At 48.1% G+C, this 16,412-nt stretch overlaps 4 protein-coding genes across 4 annotated transcripts; 1 reads left to right on the top strand and 3 right to left on the bottom strand.

Moving 5' to 3' along the window:
• Nucleotides 1-2,213: 2,213 nt before the first annotated feature.
• Nucleotides 2,214-4,423, bottom strand: BP5553_08273 (Multicopper oxidase; the record flags this gene model as incomplete). Its single annotated transcript, XM_032016896.1, has 9 exons — nucleotides 2,214-2,265; nucleotides 2,415-2,962; nucleotides 3,016-3,100; nucleotides 3,154-3,290; nucleotides 3,339-3,764; nucleotides 3,861-3,883; nucleotides 3,931-3,985; nucleotides 4,044-4,063; nucleotides 4,114-4,423. 9 exons carry the CDS (start codon nucleotides 4,421-4,423, stop codon nucleotides 2,214-2,216), a joined length of 1,656 nt encoding a protein of 551 aa, XP_031867187.1.
• Nucleotides 4,424-9,221: 4,798 nt separating this feature from the next.
• On the top strand, nucleotides 9,222-12,032 carry BP5553_08272 (uncharacterized protein; the record flags this gene model as incomplete). The annotated part of the gene is made up of 1 exon (XM_032016895.1): nucleotides 9,222-12,032. One exon carries the CDS (start codon nucleotides 9,222-9,224, stop codon nucleotides 12,030-12,032), a length of 2,811 nt encoding a protein of 936 aa, XP_031867186.1.
• A 601-nt stretch (nucleotides 12,033-12,633) lies between these two features.
• BP5553_08271 (uncharacterized protein) lies at nucleotides 12,634-14,187 on the bottom strand (the record flags this gene model as incomplete). The annotated part of the gene is made up of 1 exon (XM_032016894.1): nucleotides 12,634-14,187. One exon carries the CDS (start codon nucleotides 14,185-14,187, stop codon nucleotides 12,634-12,636), a length of 1,554 nt encoding a protein of 517 aa, XP_031867185.1.
• Nucleotides 14,188-15,508: 1,321 nt separating this feature from the next.
• On the bottom strand, nucleotides 15,509-16,307 carry BP5553_08270 (EMG1 Protein Essential for Mitotic Growth; the record flags this gene model as incomplete). Its single annotated transcript, XM_032016893.1, has 2 exons — nucleotides 15,509-15,985; nucleotides 16,038-16,307. The coding sequence occupies 2 exons, from the start codon at nucleotides 16,305-16,307 to the stop codon at nucleotides 15,509-15,511; spliced, it is 747 nt and encodes a 248-aa protein (XP_031867184.1).
• Between the last annotated feature and the right edge of the window lie 105 nt (nucleotides 16,308-16,412).

Below are 16,412 nucleotides of genomic sequence, written 5' to 3'. Positions count from 1 at the left end.
CTCTTCATATGTCCAAGAATGAGCGAAACTGAGGAAATCTGTCTACCTAATTGCCGCATATGTGGTATAGTAGAATCAATTTAGGGCCATTTTACCCCACAATCGCCAGGGTGGGCACAGCCGATCGGCTGGGCAACGGTGATCTCCCGCATTAAGGCTAATCCTGGGAACGCATTTGGCGAATACAGAATGGAACGCCATCTATACATGAATATATACCTACCTATATATATATATATACTCCGCGAGCATCACCCACACGGAGCATTCCCCCTTTTCTCTAGGTCTGAAAGCAAGATTTGTCACACTTGAGGACTTTAAAGAAACATTTTTGCAGTGGAAGAGTTTTATGAAAGGAAGGTACCAAGGTATATATCATTGATGCAAGGTATATATACATACATTCCTTATATATAATAAATGCCTTCATTGCTAATAATTAGTATAGGGATCCAATATCACACCTACTCACTCACCTACCCACTCGCCCCTCTCTCTAAACCCAACATCCCTCCTCCGAAACCAACAACACCGCACCACATTTCCTCCCCTCCTCCTCCAAAATGCCATCACTAATCCCCATCATCATCTCTCTCCTCCCCATCTTCGCAACGCTCTCGCACGCATGCAGCGAAACCATAACAACCGCCTGCTGCGCAAACGCCTACCAGGTCGAAATCCAATGCGAAACGAAAATTAACGCGAAATATGGGACGAGGGATACTTGGAGGAAGGACAGGGCGTTGACTAGGTGTTTTAATGCGTATTCGGATAGTTGTGAGGATGTTATTGATCATGGTGTTTTGATCCCGGGAGAGGTGGTGATCCCGGACTTGACGGAGTTTGGGCTTACTATCACGTTGTAGAGATGGGTTGGGGATGGCGGGAGGGGGAGGGAGGGAGGAGTTGGAGGAATGGGGTTAGAGTAGTCGAAAGGATGGTAGGGAAGGGTCTGGATCGGTGGAGAAGGAATGGATGGGATAGGGGTTGAGGGAAAGACACTGAATTTGAGGTCTAAGGATAAATATCGAGGGATATCGCTCCGGATCTTTGAAAAGGGACACCGTAAAAAGGAAAATGGAAAGTTGGTTAAGCTGGTAAATGCATGATGCGTCAAGTGTTTCCAAAGATATGGGTAGGGGAAAAAAACAAGAAATAATGATTTATAATCCAGCTGGTGTCTTTGAATTAAACCAAAATCTGCAATCTATCAAGCATGAGGGGGAAATTAGGGGAATGGATACCAGGTATTGTTTACTTCTTTATATAGTTCGGTATTTCTATGGTTCTGATATCTTGATTTCTTCTTATTTTGGAGATTTGTTAAGGAAAGGGGGTGGAAAACACTCTTGTTTTTAAAAGAAGTTAGTAGCAGGGATGGGAATGGCAATGGGAATGGGGAGTACGACAAAGCGGGGGAAGCGGTTAGAGGGTTCTATTGAAGTAGGGTGTAAAAACACACATACTAATAGCGTATAGATAGCCACCTTAGTTTGTTGCTAGTCTATCCGTCTTATATCTATTCGGGTTGCATATATATACCACAGACAGACACTTAATTTCCGTAGTATGGAGTGACAAAGTACAACTCTGATATGAAACAAGCTTTGTGCCCCTTTTAATGACAATCATGAAGCTACATAAGCTTGCATAACCGTGGTTAGCTATGCTTGCCATAAACAGGGGGCATATTGCCCCTGAGCATGGGTTGGCTGATGAGGAAGTAGATGGAAAGGTGATTCGTCTGAATATTCCCGTCTCTGCCGAGTTGGGTAGTTCTGAGCATCCTTTCTTTCTCTGGACGGCTCCAATGTGAAGAAAGCTAAATTTATAGGGCCGGGTTCGAGCTTGGTGAGTGAATCTGCTGATTAGGATGAGAGATTTGGAGAACGTCGTGTTGGAATAAACTGTGCTTAAAACTCGAGTTTTGCTCCCTAAGTAGCTTAGATAGACAAGTGGGTTTGAAGGAAAGTAAAGTCTTAGGGGTGATAGATAACATCATAGACATAACCCATCCATCGAATTCCAGCGGCCGCCTTACGTATTATGAGATTAAACTAAGCCATCTCAACAACCCAACATGTCGACCGCCTGGGTTCTAACCCCCCCCTCCCTATGCACATGCACCTATGCAGAAATGCCTAAACAAGGATCTTCTTCCTTCATCCTGAAACGTAGAAATAAAATAGAAAAGGAAGGAGCGCAAATGGGGCTCAGAAGTGGCGTCTTGCCAGTTGGCGTTTCCTTGGGCGCATGACGAGTGCACTATAATTGCACAATGATTAGCGGGGTATGGGTTTGGGAGTTAAGGAGGGTTGAAGGTAGAAAATATAAGAGTAGACAAAGCGGGTAGGAGATAAGGAGGTAGGACGTAAGGAAGAAAGGAGTTAGGAAGGAGAAAATATAGAACTAACCCCCAATTCTGCAGAGGCGGCTCCGTATTAGCACCCCTCAAATCCGTCCAATCATCCGTATTTCCTGCCGCATTCCCACTCATAGGGATCCCTAACTTATAACAGGTCTCCTTATGATTCCGTGGAATGACCAAACCCAGTTGCTGCAGCTGAGTCGGGGCCTCGATGAAAGTCGCCGTAAGTCCGGCTTCAACGTGCCATTCTATGTGGCAGTGGAAGAGTGAGATGCCCGGGTTGTCGACCTTGAAGCGGAGGATTGCAGCACCGCCGCCGTAGATGAGGATTGTGTCTCTCCGCATTGGAGCCCCTCCTGGGAAGCTGGATGGTATGACTAGTGTGGTGCCATCGACTCCAGGGGGTGAGCGGGCTAGGACTTGGAAATCATGGGAGTGGAGGTGGAAGGGGTGGGGGCCGCTGTCGGTGTTGATGACGGTGAGTTGGACGATAGCGCCGTACGGGAGGACGTATGGGTTGGAGTTTGGGCCGTAGATCTTGGGATCGTTGACTATGTCCGGAGGCGCAGAGAGGGCGGTATAAAGGGTCGGGACCTAGGCTCGGGTTGGTACTATATGGTATGAGAGGGGGGCTATTAACAACTTACTTTTTGAGGGGTAAAGCTGATGTTGTTGAAGTATGCCCGGTTCTGATTCTGGTTGTTGGGACCGAACGAGATAGTGAAAGTAATACTTCGAGGGTATGAGTTTGGAAGTAGATAAAATATAAGAACATGAAAGCTTACGGGACTGTCACAGGATCTAATAGTGGTTGCGGATCATAAGGAGCAAAAACAAGGTCATCTGGAGCACTATCCTGATAGGTCATCATAAATGGCTCTGGAAGTGACTTTGCATTGTCATATACGAGGTATGCAGTTGCCTGGAGGACATTAGGTCTCCCGGCAGTTCAATATGGAGTGGGACTTACATTGTTGTTAAGCTTCGATGGAATAACACTGGGAGCAAACATACCCAAGGGCATTGAAACAACTATGGCGAAATTTCGAGAGTTGGTTGGTTTAGCCTTGACAAGGACAGTGTATCGTTGGGCGGCAGTGAGAAACAACTGAGATACCTTGTATGGCTTCGTATATACACCATCCATCTCAACAATGGTCATGTCATGCTCTTCAAATTGAACGAACTGGGCAGCAAAAGAGCCGATGTTGATTATGCGGAAAAGATATGTACGACCAGGTGTAATTGGGAACTGGATATTTTGAGCACCATTGATGAGAGTTGCATTTGGAACGGGTTCGGCGCCCCCGTGAAGATCCTCATTAAGGGGTGACTGATAATATTCGAGCAGGAGCGGCGCCTGCTCGTGGTACCAATCCTCCACGGTCAAGACACGCTAGAGTTTATGTCAGTATGGATGTCAGATATGTATACAAGCACAACTTGCCTCTTCATCAAATTGCCCTGAATAGGGTGCCTTAGGGTCATGAACTATGATCGGCCCTCGGAAGCCATCTATATACTTAGTTAAAGTGAACGCTACAAATTGGAATAGAACTAACCAATATACTGTGCTCCAATATGGGCATGGTACCAATATGTCCCTGGTTGGTTGATCTACATGTGTCATCAGATTTGTAATTCCCCGTTAAGAAATGGTATGGATTATGCCTACCGTAAAATTGTATGTGAAGGCTGCAGTTATGGTCAGCTATTATACTATACGATATCAAGGTTCAGCTCACAAGATCCTGGAGAGATAGGACATTGGGCCACCCTTGCCGGTCCATCCATTTGACTTGAGCCAGTCTGGAAGAGCCCATGGAAATGGACAGCTGTCGTCTCATTTTGGAGTCTGTTAACGACGTTGAGGATTACTCGACTGCCTATGTTGACCTCGATTGCCGGACAAGGCCATTGGCCATTGACAGAGATAACTGGACGGTGGAAGCCATCAGGTGCAGCTGTAGCCCACTCAATATTCCAGTTATAAACGACGGTAGATGCGGAGGTAGCAGCCACTTGAAGCGCAAGAAGGAGGATGGAACGGAACATCTTGAGTATGTCCTTGGGGGAGCTTGGAACACCCTGTCGGGTATGATGGAATAATGTGCTTGTGGATGTATTAACGGATGGAAGAGAGACTTGAGCTAGAAGTGTAATGTCGCTGGTACGGTTATCACGCCGCGGAAAGCGTAGAGAAAAGGCGGTAGCGACAGCAGAATGAAGCTGTCACCATTGGGTACTAACTTCAGCAAAGATATTTACAAATAGAGAAGGTTTCAAAGGCGAATCTGACGAGGTAAGATCCGAGATTGGTGTCTTGGCGATTAGCCCCAACGTATATATACTTTCATGGACATAAACTATGAATGGAGATCTGGGAATTGGGAACGTTCAGACGGAGTTGCAGCAAATGGGGCTCGGGAGAGCTAACTACTCTCGAGAGCCCCCTCCAGTAGGAAAAGCCCGGAAACAATGTATATTTTGCCCAATGACGGGTGCAAATCAGTTCTGAAGCCCGGGGAAGAGATGATAAGAGCTCGCCACTTTCTTCCGAAATGATCCGCTGGATTCGTGTCTGCAATAAATGTAGTGACTGCCAACCCCGGATCAGATTACGAACGGCTCAACGGTAGCGCAGTCGACGATGTCCTACCGCACATAATGCTGACACTCGTCACTCGCCATTTGTCATTGAATAAAGTCAATGCGGTATCAGAACTTGATTCAACGTCTTGAATGAAGCAAGGGCGGTTAATAAGGTAGTGCAACATTTCCCCCCATGTCTTTAATGACGAAGCCTAGGATGGCATTGCACGTTGAGATACAAGCGTGAAGCATTTGCGGATCTCATGTCGATGACTGAACAAGATGTCAGCCCCAGCGTGATCATGCTGTGTATCTATACACGTAGCCACATCTGCTGGTCGGAACGAAAAGAAGATTCCTCGAAGAATTTGCTACAGCTATCACGAGACGCCACATCCAGGATACATCTAGCCCACATTTGGTAGCCTCAAAAACGGGACCCACGCTTCGTTTGTTATAGGAGGGGGGTAGGCGTAGGAACCGGCGGTTTCCAGCAAATCCCATGCCTGTACTGCTCCTATATGCAGATAGACTTGGGGTTTAATGCCACCCCCTGGGGTGGAGGTTGCGGGAGGGAGAATAGAATTCTAGCTTGGCGTGAGGCTGAAGGAGTGGGCCGTTGGGTGTTGACCTGGTGAGAAAGCAATGCATATTGGCTAGCTAGGGGCCGCGCAGCCTGTTGCAATCATCTCATGGGGCTAGCAAGAAAGACAGCCGGCAATGCAAACAACGTATCGGGTTTCTCTCTAACGGGAAATAAAGTCTTCCAGTTTATACCCCTGATCCAGTATTGCAGACCAGGGGAAGCTCACTTGAGCATTGATGACGAATGTAAGGGCAACATATCAAGCGGACGAACTGACAAGTACCCCGACTGATATATGTTGACATAGAAACTGAGGTCTCGGGAAACGGAACTCTGCGAGCCGAAATATGCTGCGGGCTGAGATGGGGAGGTGACCAGTCAAAGCTACTCGTTGGCCGACGTGAGCCCTTCAGACTAGCAAATGATACTCAAGAGTAGTGGAACACAGGAATCTCATTTGCCAACCCACAATCCCGAAACGGCTTCAGCACTTTTGTAAAGCATTGTGACTATCTGTACACCCTGATGTGTGCTGTCAGTCGGAATGGAACTGTCCCGACAGGGCTTCTCTAAGTAGACCATCACAATAAAGCTGATTGTCGTGGGAGGTTTTCAGAAATATTTCCGAGTAGCACCCCAACACCAAGGACCAAAATGTGAACACTATATGTGGGCGACGACTTGTCTCCGCAAGCAGAGGAGACGTGCATTACCATAGTTACAACAACTCCAACGTCAATTTACAACATCAATTGCTGTAGCACAGATTATCCTGGAACTGAACTGCACCGAAGCATTTGGGACGCTCGGCAAAATAACATCAGCATTGCGCCACGTGGAAATATATTGATTGTCCTACCTAGAGTCTTGTTTGTCGGGCAGCATAACAATCCTAGCCAGCATGTCAGACAGACTTCGAGCAAAGAATTCAACTCTCAACGGTTTCCAGCCAGCCGCATGCCGCCTGATTCCGAAAGGGTACGTGTGTTTCAGGCCGCACCAGAGTACAACAGTACTTGATTTGGTAACTGGCATCAATAAGCGCCTTGACACAGAGCTATCCTCGGCCATAAAATTAATTATGACTGCCGTGTTGTGGAGCCCGAACAAGTCGGTAGCCTTGTGGATGGTGGCTGGTGATATTCATCCATTCAAATCAGACATGGTCGCAAATGGTGGGTGGACAGCTCGGATTAATATCAAGAGACAAAAGGCAGCAAGCCGCGAGCACTGCTGGACTCGAAACACGAACACTTGACAATCCAATGTCGTCCCGTATCCTAAGATGGAGGGGCATTATTAGATTGAGAATATACTAATGGCCGTGGGGTGTTTTCCATGGCAAGCTAGGACCTCTGCACGTAGAGTGGAGTTAGCTCATCCGTCATTGAGGTGCGAGTGCTGGCTAGCAGAAGATACTATACGAGCTTCACGAGCCCTTGAAGGAAGGGGGACCTTCGATTTCTGATGGTGTATATGAGTTTCCGATAAATGATCTGCGATCTGGATGTCGTGGCTCTGAAACGAGGTACAAGTAACCTGTTGTGCAAAAGGATCGGCCGAAATCGTCGTGAGATTTGAGGTTGCTCGACATCGATAATTGCTTGGTTCCCCACAAAGAGACCAGCGCCACTGATTACTTCGTGTATCGTTGCCGGCTTATGGCTTCACAGCAAAGTCAGACTAATTGTCTAGAGTGGCTAAAATCTACTCACCACCACGTGTATAGGCTTGCTGGAGACAATGGGCAAACGTCTCTGGGTTCAAGAGACTTAAATGCAGAAAAGAGTTAGCCCAACCTCAACGGCCTTGGGAATAGCAATTCGAGAATGCAATAGACCGCGATGATCGGGACAGCACTTGTTTAAGCTGTACTATGTTCCTTGAGAGTACACTGTACTCCGGCACTGAAGCTAGGCCATACTCTGTTCACCGGCACTGAGAACCACGTCCCACAGCGCTCGGGAATGTGCATTCTGCGAGATGAGGATATGCCAAGTTCCATCATCTGCTGAGGAGACATGGCACAAGTCGTATCCTGATATCAATGTCTTGAGTTGTAGGGTTTGGAGATCGTGTGATATGTACAAGGCTTCCAGAGAAAGGCCAAAATGTGAAAAATTCTTGGCTATATAGAACTCGCATCGCGCGGTGCTTCTATGGCAAGTTAAACCAGGAGTGGAAGGGTCCTCAAAGACGAATAGCTAGTGCTATGTCTCCCGAGACCGTTAACACTAGTCAACTAGATCTCCCACTTTATGAAGGGCATTGTACGACGGCACTCTTCATCAAGGGCAACAGCCACAGCATCTCCATCTAACCTCTTTATCTCCCACTGCTTGCATAGTCTTGTAATATGAGCACAACTCTTGGAAATGGTGTCGACTGCTGAGAGTCGCACGAGCCGTCCTCGAGTCACTGAGCCCTCGGTACATCTTTATTGCAGCGCGATAGACTCATATCCCCTTGAGCACAGATATTACTCCGTATGCTGTGTATGCCGAGTATCAAAATGACACGTATAGACTGAGCGATAGCAGACATACGAACTTCGTATCGTATTCGAGATTAGTGTTCGCTCGTGTGGAAGATATCTTGATGCGAACAAGCTCAGGCTGAGGTCCTCAGATGTAAGCACCTTGCCGTCAGACTACCTCGCGTGGTTGACAAGCGCACGTAGTGATTCAGGAGCTCGAAGTTTGTTTCTCGAGATGGAGGTACAGCCGTTCTGCTTCGATTGAAGATTTAGAGGCGCTCCTCGAGCGACCAGCCAAGTTGCGGACTGTTAAACCTAGGAGCTAAGAAGCAAGTATCGGATTGCGAGGCCATGATCGGAAAAGTTTAGGAGGAAGACCTGTCCCAGATAATTCGAGCCTGCCGCTTGTGTTGGGTTTTCGTACTGGAGTGGCAGACTGTGATTGGAGTATTGGAGTTGCTAATGTCATTTGGTAAGAATATGTACTGTACATTGCAGGATTGTAGCCTCGCAAGGACTAGACGTCTTTGTGGGGCATCTCTCGAACACCCCTGATCCAACATCAACACCCAGACAATTGCTCTTCCTCTTTATCCAGATATCTTTTAAAACGACCCTCTCGCTAGCGTCAATAAATATAATGATGTTTGTGGAACTCCAGTCACTACCAGTTGCCGTTACCATCCGAGGAACTGTTGCGCATCTCCCCTTTCGCTCAAAGGAACATCTAAGGATACCAATACAGACCATTACTTTACAGCACGCTCTTAGTTTGTTAATTGTTGAGGACTACCAGAGCATGATCTGTCTCAAGTGCAATGAATGCCCGCCTCATTAAGGGACATTAGACTCTAGCTCAGGCCCTAGACTGTGCAAAGTCTGTATGGTAAATCTAGGTTCCAATCCCCCGTCAACTCTTACTGTAAACATCCTACTTCTCTTCAAAATATTATTGGCCTATGAGATTACAAAATGAGAGCAAGCGCTTCCTCGAACTATGTCCCATTGTTATCCCGTCGAATCCGGCGACTACCTTTGTCCTCGTGGATGTCCTGGTATGCGCGACGCCCCCACGAAAATGTTCTTTATTCGAAAGTTGTTGTTCATATCCCTCCTAAGAATTCGAAGAGAGATAATATGTTTAATCTGCCTAGGAGGCCTCCCGAAAATCCCAACAGAAATTGGAATCGATTGCCCCTATGGCGTCACAAACCACCAACGAGGCGCCAAAAGGCGACGCAATAGAGATTCAAACAGAGTACAGAGTGGCATCACAAAATCAAGGTCCTCAACAACAGCTAGAAGTTATTCGTCGGGAACTTGGGCAAACAACATCCGAGAGAGAGTCCCTCCGAACACGTCTGGCAATAGTACGCGAAGATCTGAACAAGTCTACGGCAGAAACCGAAATCCATCAAACGCAACTTGCTGCTTTGATGGTCAACCCTAGTGATACAATCACCACCTGGGAAGATCAACAGCAAATAAAAGATTTGCCACAAGAGAGGGATGCTAGTTTTTTCCGAATCATAGAATTAGAAGCACGGATACCAAGGCTCGAAAGCGGTAGCGAACCTGACCCCGAGGGTGATTGGCCCATAGCTGCAACGTCCCAACACGAAGCGGATGATTTATATTATCAGATACATGGAGTTGGGGGATATCGGGAACAGGTCGAGCATCTGCAAAGTCAACTCGAGGCATATGAACCTAATGGAGAAGGAGAACAACTGGATGAGCTAAGGAAAGAGCTGGAAGAAATGACTTCTGAACGGAATCTCCTTTTAATTCAATTATATTCAGATGAGCGCATACCCCAAAGTCCAAATTTTCAGGCCCAAATCCAGAGCGTTCAGCCAGTACAACAGCAAGGAGACCAGGATCATTCAGAGCCAAATTTACTCCGAAAATATCAAGAGGAGATAGGCCAACTACACAGTAGCCGCGGTGAATTGTTAGACCAGTTCATTGATCTACAGAGGCAATTCCTGGATGAGCAAAAGCAATCCGTTGATCTGCAAGAGCAAACAAAACTCGAGATGATGGCATATAGCGACTCTATTCAACTATGCACCGATGAGCGAAACAAATTACAAGAAGATATCCACCAGTTTGCGACCGCTATAACCGAAATGGAAGCAGAATTAAATCGCCAAGCGGAAAAACATGCCAATAAGATTGGTGAGAGAGATAGTGCAATTGCTGCTTTACAATTGGAGTCCATGACTGGGCCAAATCGATTTGCGCGAGAACATGCTCATGAGATCATGGAGAAAGACACCATAATCGCCACACTTCAGTCCGAGCTTGGGACCGAACGAGAAGGGCGGTCTCAAGATGAGATCAGAAAAAGAGATGAAGCGCTTGCGACCTTGGAATCGGAACTCAATTCTGAACGAATTCGGTTGATGGACCAGATTGAAGATCAAGAAGTTGATATAAAAAAACAAATTGGACTGATCAAACAGCAAGTGGATATTTCTAAGGATGTAAGCGAAAGGCTCCTAGTAACAACAGATGATCACCAAAATGCGCTTGAAGAAGTTGAGATGATTAGAGAGACCTGCGAGAAGCTCATGACGCTCAACCAACAGCTCGACGTACAACTTCGCGACAAAAATGGCGAGATTGTGGGCCTGAGGTCAGCGCTTCAAGTGAAATTCAGCAACAATCCTCCAGGGACTACTCTCCAAGAGTCAGATAAGGAGCGGGGGCAGTTTGAGCAACAAGAGAAACACGTTCGTGAGTTGGAGAGCGAAAGTGAGCTGGGTGAGGTAGCTGCTCAACAACTCCAAGAGCTCAAGGGCCTGTATCAGGACGTACTGGATGAACAGGAAGAGCAGCTTGAACAACATGAAGCAGTTGTTCGTGCATTACGCTGTGAAAGAGATCAGCATAAAGCAACCGCTGCACAGCGCAACGAACTCAAGGGTCAACACGAAGCTATCGTTCGCGAACTTGAGAGCACTGAATCCCAACTAGCGGCTACAAGAGAGGAATTTAACCAATACAAAGAACGAAAGCCACAAATTATCAGTGAGCTTCAGCAGAGGCTTGCAACTAGCCGAGCCGAGCAACATGATCTACGAGATCAGATTGTTGCTCTTGGTGGACGTATAGAGGGACATCTCTTGATATTTGGGAAACCCTCAGGAGATAAGAGCACAGCCACCAAGAATTTCCATCTGCAAAATGGCGCTGCTCCTATGGAGGGTAATCAAAATGGAGTGTATCGTGAAGGAACTAGCCAAACAGAGGACCTTGGGGATGTCCAACATCTCGGAAGCAATCCTAGAAACTTAGAGGCACTCCGTCATCAGATAGAATACCTCAGAAGAACAAATATCCTACTCCTTCACGAAATCGGTGCGCTTGGGTGGGTTGCTGTTAAGACAGCCACGACTCCTGTCATTCTCGGCAATAATTGCGCCCACCTCACCTCCCAGCTTCAAAACCTCAAACACGTTCTCCAACACGAAGTAACAGAATCAACACGCTTGGATCAGGGCCAACTAGCCGATGTTCTACATCATGCAATTGAGCAGCTAATTAACCAGCTTCGGATACTCAGCGAACTCGTTCAACCACCTCGACTTGAAACTCCAAGTCAACCAAGTCTCGATGCCAATAATATTGATACAGACGAAAACATTTCCCCGAGCCAACCTCATATCAATACGCCGGAGAGATTCCCTACTAATCGGGAGCCTCTCGGGGCTGCAGAAACAGACATTGAAATGCTAGGGACAGCAAATCGACGCCTCTCCAAAATTGATTCTGAAATGCCCGATGGTCTCAGCGATGAACCCAATAGAGAGCAACAAGTGGGACAGAATGCGCAACACGAACAACTACCATTTGAAAATATCGAACAACCCCCTACAAACTCGAGAGCAACGCGCTCGAGCACACGGTCAACTCGGAATCGGGAGCCGGTCTACACATGGCCACCGACTCGAGTGCGAGGTAGTAGAGTGGGCAAGAAGAAAGCCCCTAAGAAGAAAGGTTAAAAGTATTAGAGCGGTTATTAAATAGGTCCGCCAGACAATCTGGTTCCTTCTCAGTTATATATATAAAACTGTTCCATATCATGTCCAATACCACCGTCACCATTTGTAATTTAAAACTAATCATGTTTTGATATGAAATTGGGAGATGTTAGCTCTTTTGCTTCTCCTAGAATGATAATGGGCGTAAGGCGGAGAGCTAGGGTAGGAAAGCGCTACAACTTCTATTGGTATGCTTAACCTTCCCTACTTATGTAGGTGTCTAGATAGATATAGTAGTTAAAGCTATGGGAGGATCTCGGTGTACAAGGCGAGCCTTAGATATCTGCAAGGTAGACACTGATATGGATAGAAACGAGCTGAAATATACTATATATAGAGAATATAAAGTCTAATAAAAGCATGAAAAGAAGAAATCAAGTGATTGATTGAGTAATTATCTAAACGTGTCCAAAAATATGCATATACCCATCCATCCCAACCTTCTCCATCCAATCCATGCAATACCAAACACAATGAAAGAGGTCATTAAAAAGCCGTTAACAAACCGATATGTCCTGTTATACCACCCATATCTGTCGATATACATCTACAAAAATCTCTATTATCTCCTGCTCATCCTCCCAACCAACCTCTCCCTCTCCCTCTTACTCCCTACACTGCTCACACTATCACTCGGTGCCACACTCTCTGCATAGTCTGCTCCACTAACCAAACTCCTTGGCAACTCCACCTGACTAGGTCGAACACTAATCTCACTCCCTCCTTGCGGCATCAACTTGATCGTGGTCTTGCTGTGCGAGGACCCCGCTTTACTTGGTGCGGCGCTCACATATGTCACAGCGGAGGGCTTGATAGTTGATTCCGTGCGGGTACTTCTTGCGCTGTGGTAGGAAGCTGCATCTGGGTTTTCCCTGACGCTTTCATAATGGCTTCTAGAGCCAGAGTTGGAGGTCTTGCTCTTTCGGCTGCGATGGCTGACATGGCTAACAGGCGATCGAGACCGTGGCGTCGGAGCAGCAGGGAGGATTTGCAATGGCCGTTCATACCTGGACTCATGTTCTTGACTTCGGCTCCTGGCCCTCGAAGACTGGGCAACTGACCGTCCCGAGCGGGAGGGCTGATGGCTAATATAGCTGCGCTCATCGATTCGCTCAAGATGTTCCTGAGGAGGCGCGGCAATGGTGTATTGCGCTACATAGCGAGGTTGAATATTTTGGGTGTCTCGTTCACTTACAAGACTCCTAGCCGGAATACGCTCCACGACGTTATCGCGACGTTGATGTGTATAGCTGGATGCTGGAGCGCGGTATCCCTCCACGTACGAAACTGCACGACCTGAGCCCCCAGCGGGAACTGTAGACACCCTCTCAGGTGATTCTGAACGTACCATAGCATAAGCTACGGCAGCTCCAGCGGCAGCACCCAACAACGTCCCGATCAACGCCTTTCCGCTGATGCCACCACCACCTGAAGAGCTCCTCTCAGGGGCGTCCCCGTGATGACGTCTATAGCTCTCAGTTGTAACGGTCTCGCGGTGCACGACCTTCGCTGCGGGAAAGGTATCTGAGCGGCGAAATGTACCTGGGCCAGCAGGAGGCCCACGGTACGTGGAACCTGATACTTGACTTTGCTCCTCCGCCGCCCCGGAGATACTCCTTGCGACATCCTCCTGCCATTCTAGAACCCTTCTGGATTCTTTCTCCGGGCCCGGCATCTCGATGACTGAGGGTCCTCGACGGGGGCCACCACGTGATGAATATGCCGTTTGTATCATGTTTCCGTCAAAGTCCGCAGTTCTCGCGATGATGGTTTCCGAGCCGTCCTCGCGGTTATGCTCAAGAGAATTGTGTTTGGAGCCTTTATTGTAGAGTTGGGACTTCTTGTAGAATTCGAGGGCCGCTTTAGAGGACGCAGCACTGAGGTCTATATGTGAAAGACGCGGGATCGCTGCAACGGACTGAGACAGCGAGAAAACAACGTCTTTTCTAGGACTGCTAGTGCCGATGTCTGTGACAGTGCCGAAATAGAGACACGTGGGGGACCCGGGAGGAGATGTGAACAGGAACTGAAGGCCCAGAGGCTGCGTGATGGCCGCGTAGAAGGATGCGGCGCTGGGCAGATGAGACACTTCGATAACAGGCGTTCTTTGGGGCATGGGCGTAAAGAGTGCCGTAATGAAGAAAGATCAAAAGTCCTCTACCTCTGCAATTGCGGTGAGCTTAATGAAGGAAAGTTAAAGAGGGCGAGGGACGAGAGAGAACGATTGATCAAGCACCGATTTAGGAGTAAAGTCATTTGGACAGCTTAAGTACGTTACCTTCGACAGGTGGAGTCGACACGAGGCGACAACAGCCACGGCAGATGTGTGGCTCTCCTTGTGTACAGTCCCTTGCGACAGGTGCAATGCGAGCGCAGAGAGCCAACCATTCCATCGCTTGTCCAAACGATCTCTCCATCTCCACGCCCAGTGACACACGTATCCGTGACCAGCGACTTTTCCCGCGAGATATTGGGCGAGCTGGACCCCGCCAGGCACAAATGCATCATCCGGGCGGATAGCTCCCAGTGGCCGTGGATCTATCTGGTTCGTACGAGTTTTCTGTCAGTATGCCACGTTTCGCGAGTGGAAGCCCGGTTGATGTCCCGAAGTCGTTGAGCTGCATATGCATGTTCGCCTTGAGGCGCCCATTGGGCTCGGAGTCTCGAGTGTTGTCAAATGGGATCAAATGGGATCTCTTTCCACGGAGCATGGCCGGGGACTTTTCTCGGGTGGTGGGAATCAGGGCGAAATGTCAGTCCCAATCGCATTATGGAGTGATTCCATCGCGATCTATGCGCGACAACTTACCCTATCGAGCATCGAGCAGGAAATCGGCTGCACTTTGGCCCAGAGGAAGTTGATAAATCATATCGGCTTGCACATTTGTGAGAAGGCTATCGCATTTCATTTTCTCCTCAATGGGAGCTCTGGATACATGAGGCTACCACTATCATCGAGATATCTCGCGGGGCGTACATCGCTAGATAGAGGCGTTGACGACCAGTGTCGCCGCCCAAATCCCTAATAGTACAGTACACCACCCTAAAAACCAGCAGAAAGTTCCGCCAGCACGGGATACTTACCATATCTATCACCAGCAACTAAGCTGGTGGAGGGTGGAGAGAAAAAGGAGATGTGGACCGAGTTGAAGCGGTCCACGAAGACGACTAAAGCGTCTTGGATCTGATGTTGAACGCCTGATGTTTTGGTTGTAAAAACAAAGACAGACCACACAGACACCCAAGCCCGGCGACTACTAGCAGAGGCTACGATGTTGGTATCGTGTACTCTGTTAATAGTCCCGCTTTCACCTTTGATGCCAAGTAACCTTCCGATATTCCTTCCTCCGTAATTCATTTACACTAGTAACGCGCCTGCCCCTCTCGAATGATCATTCGAGGGCGATCGGTTCCGGTGGGTCGACGGGCGAGGCTGACTAGATAACGTCCCACACGTCTTCGGCGGCGTGGCAGAATTTGCTGCAGGCCACACTCGCCGAAAGACTGAAGTTGCTGATGGAGATCTTCTCGTCGACGTACTGGTCCGCAAAATTATCGGTTCCCTTGGCCATAGCTCCAACGAATACGCAGATACTCTCATTTTCGTTCAAGTTCTCCACGTACTCCCGAACACGTACCAAGGGAGACTCGAAACTCAGAGTGACTTTTCGGCAGTTTGGTGGAAGATGGTCGGTGATTGGATTTGCGATGACCTTCAACAGCTTCTCTTGCGAGTTCACTGATCGGATCGAGAGGCGGTGGAGGAGCTGCACCATGAGGCCAGCGAATCGCTTAAAGGTACGTGGGATTCGGACCGTTGGGCTGACTTCGATCAGGACGCCCTTGGCCGTGTGGATGTAAATCTGAAGCTTGCCGGCCTTGTTGATAGGAGAGTCGAGAAGGGTGAGGAGGCACTTGGGAAGAAATTAACAGCAGTCACGATGGGTCATCGCAAGCAGTTCAAACCTGATGTGTAATATCGGGACGAGCATCGCTGATATCGCGGTTCATCTTGCGCATAATCCCAATATGCTCGTCGCTGTTGAGGAGCGAATATTTCTCATCGCGTTGGCCGGGTCTGCCGCCGGCATGCGACGACTTGTAGGTCTCGAGACTGGCATTCGAAAGAACGACAATGAGTCGCTTCGAATCTTTGTCAGTTGACGGGATTGGGACGTGCTGTTCGGCGACAAGCTGGGGGAGCGCAGGAGGTGGGAGCGACTGAGTTCCTGCCATGGTGACAATGGTTAGCTACTTTGCACAGACGATGTTGAATGTTCTAGCTCGCTATATATAGTAAAAAAATGATTCAGTTCCTCAGATTGACGAAGCGAGAGATTT

Source organism: Venustampulla echinocandica (genome assembly GCF_003357145.1).
Source record: "Venustampulla echinocandica strain BP 5553 chromosome Unknown scaffold_7, whole genome shotgun sequence".
Taxonomy (NCBI): Eukaryota; Fungi; Ascomycota; class Leotiomycetes; order Helotiales; family Pleuroascaceae; genus Venustampulla; species Venustampulla echinocandica.
This window is presented reverse-complemented; position numbering and strand designations above follow the sequence as displayed.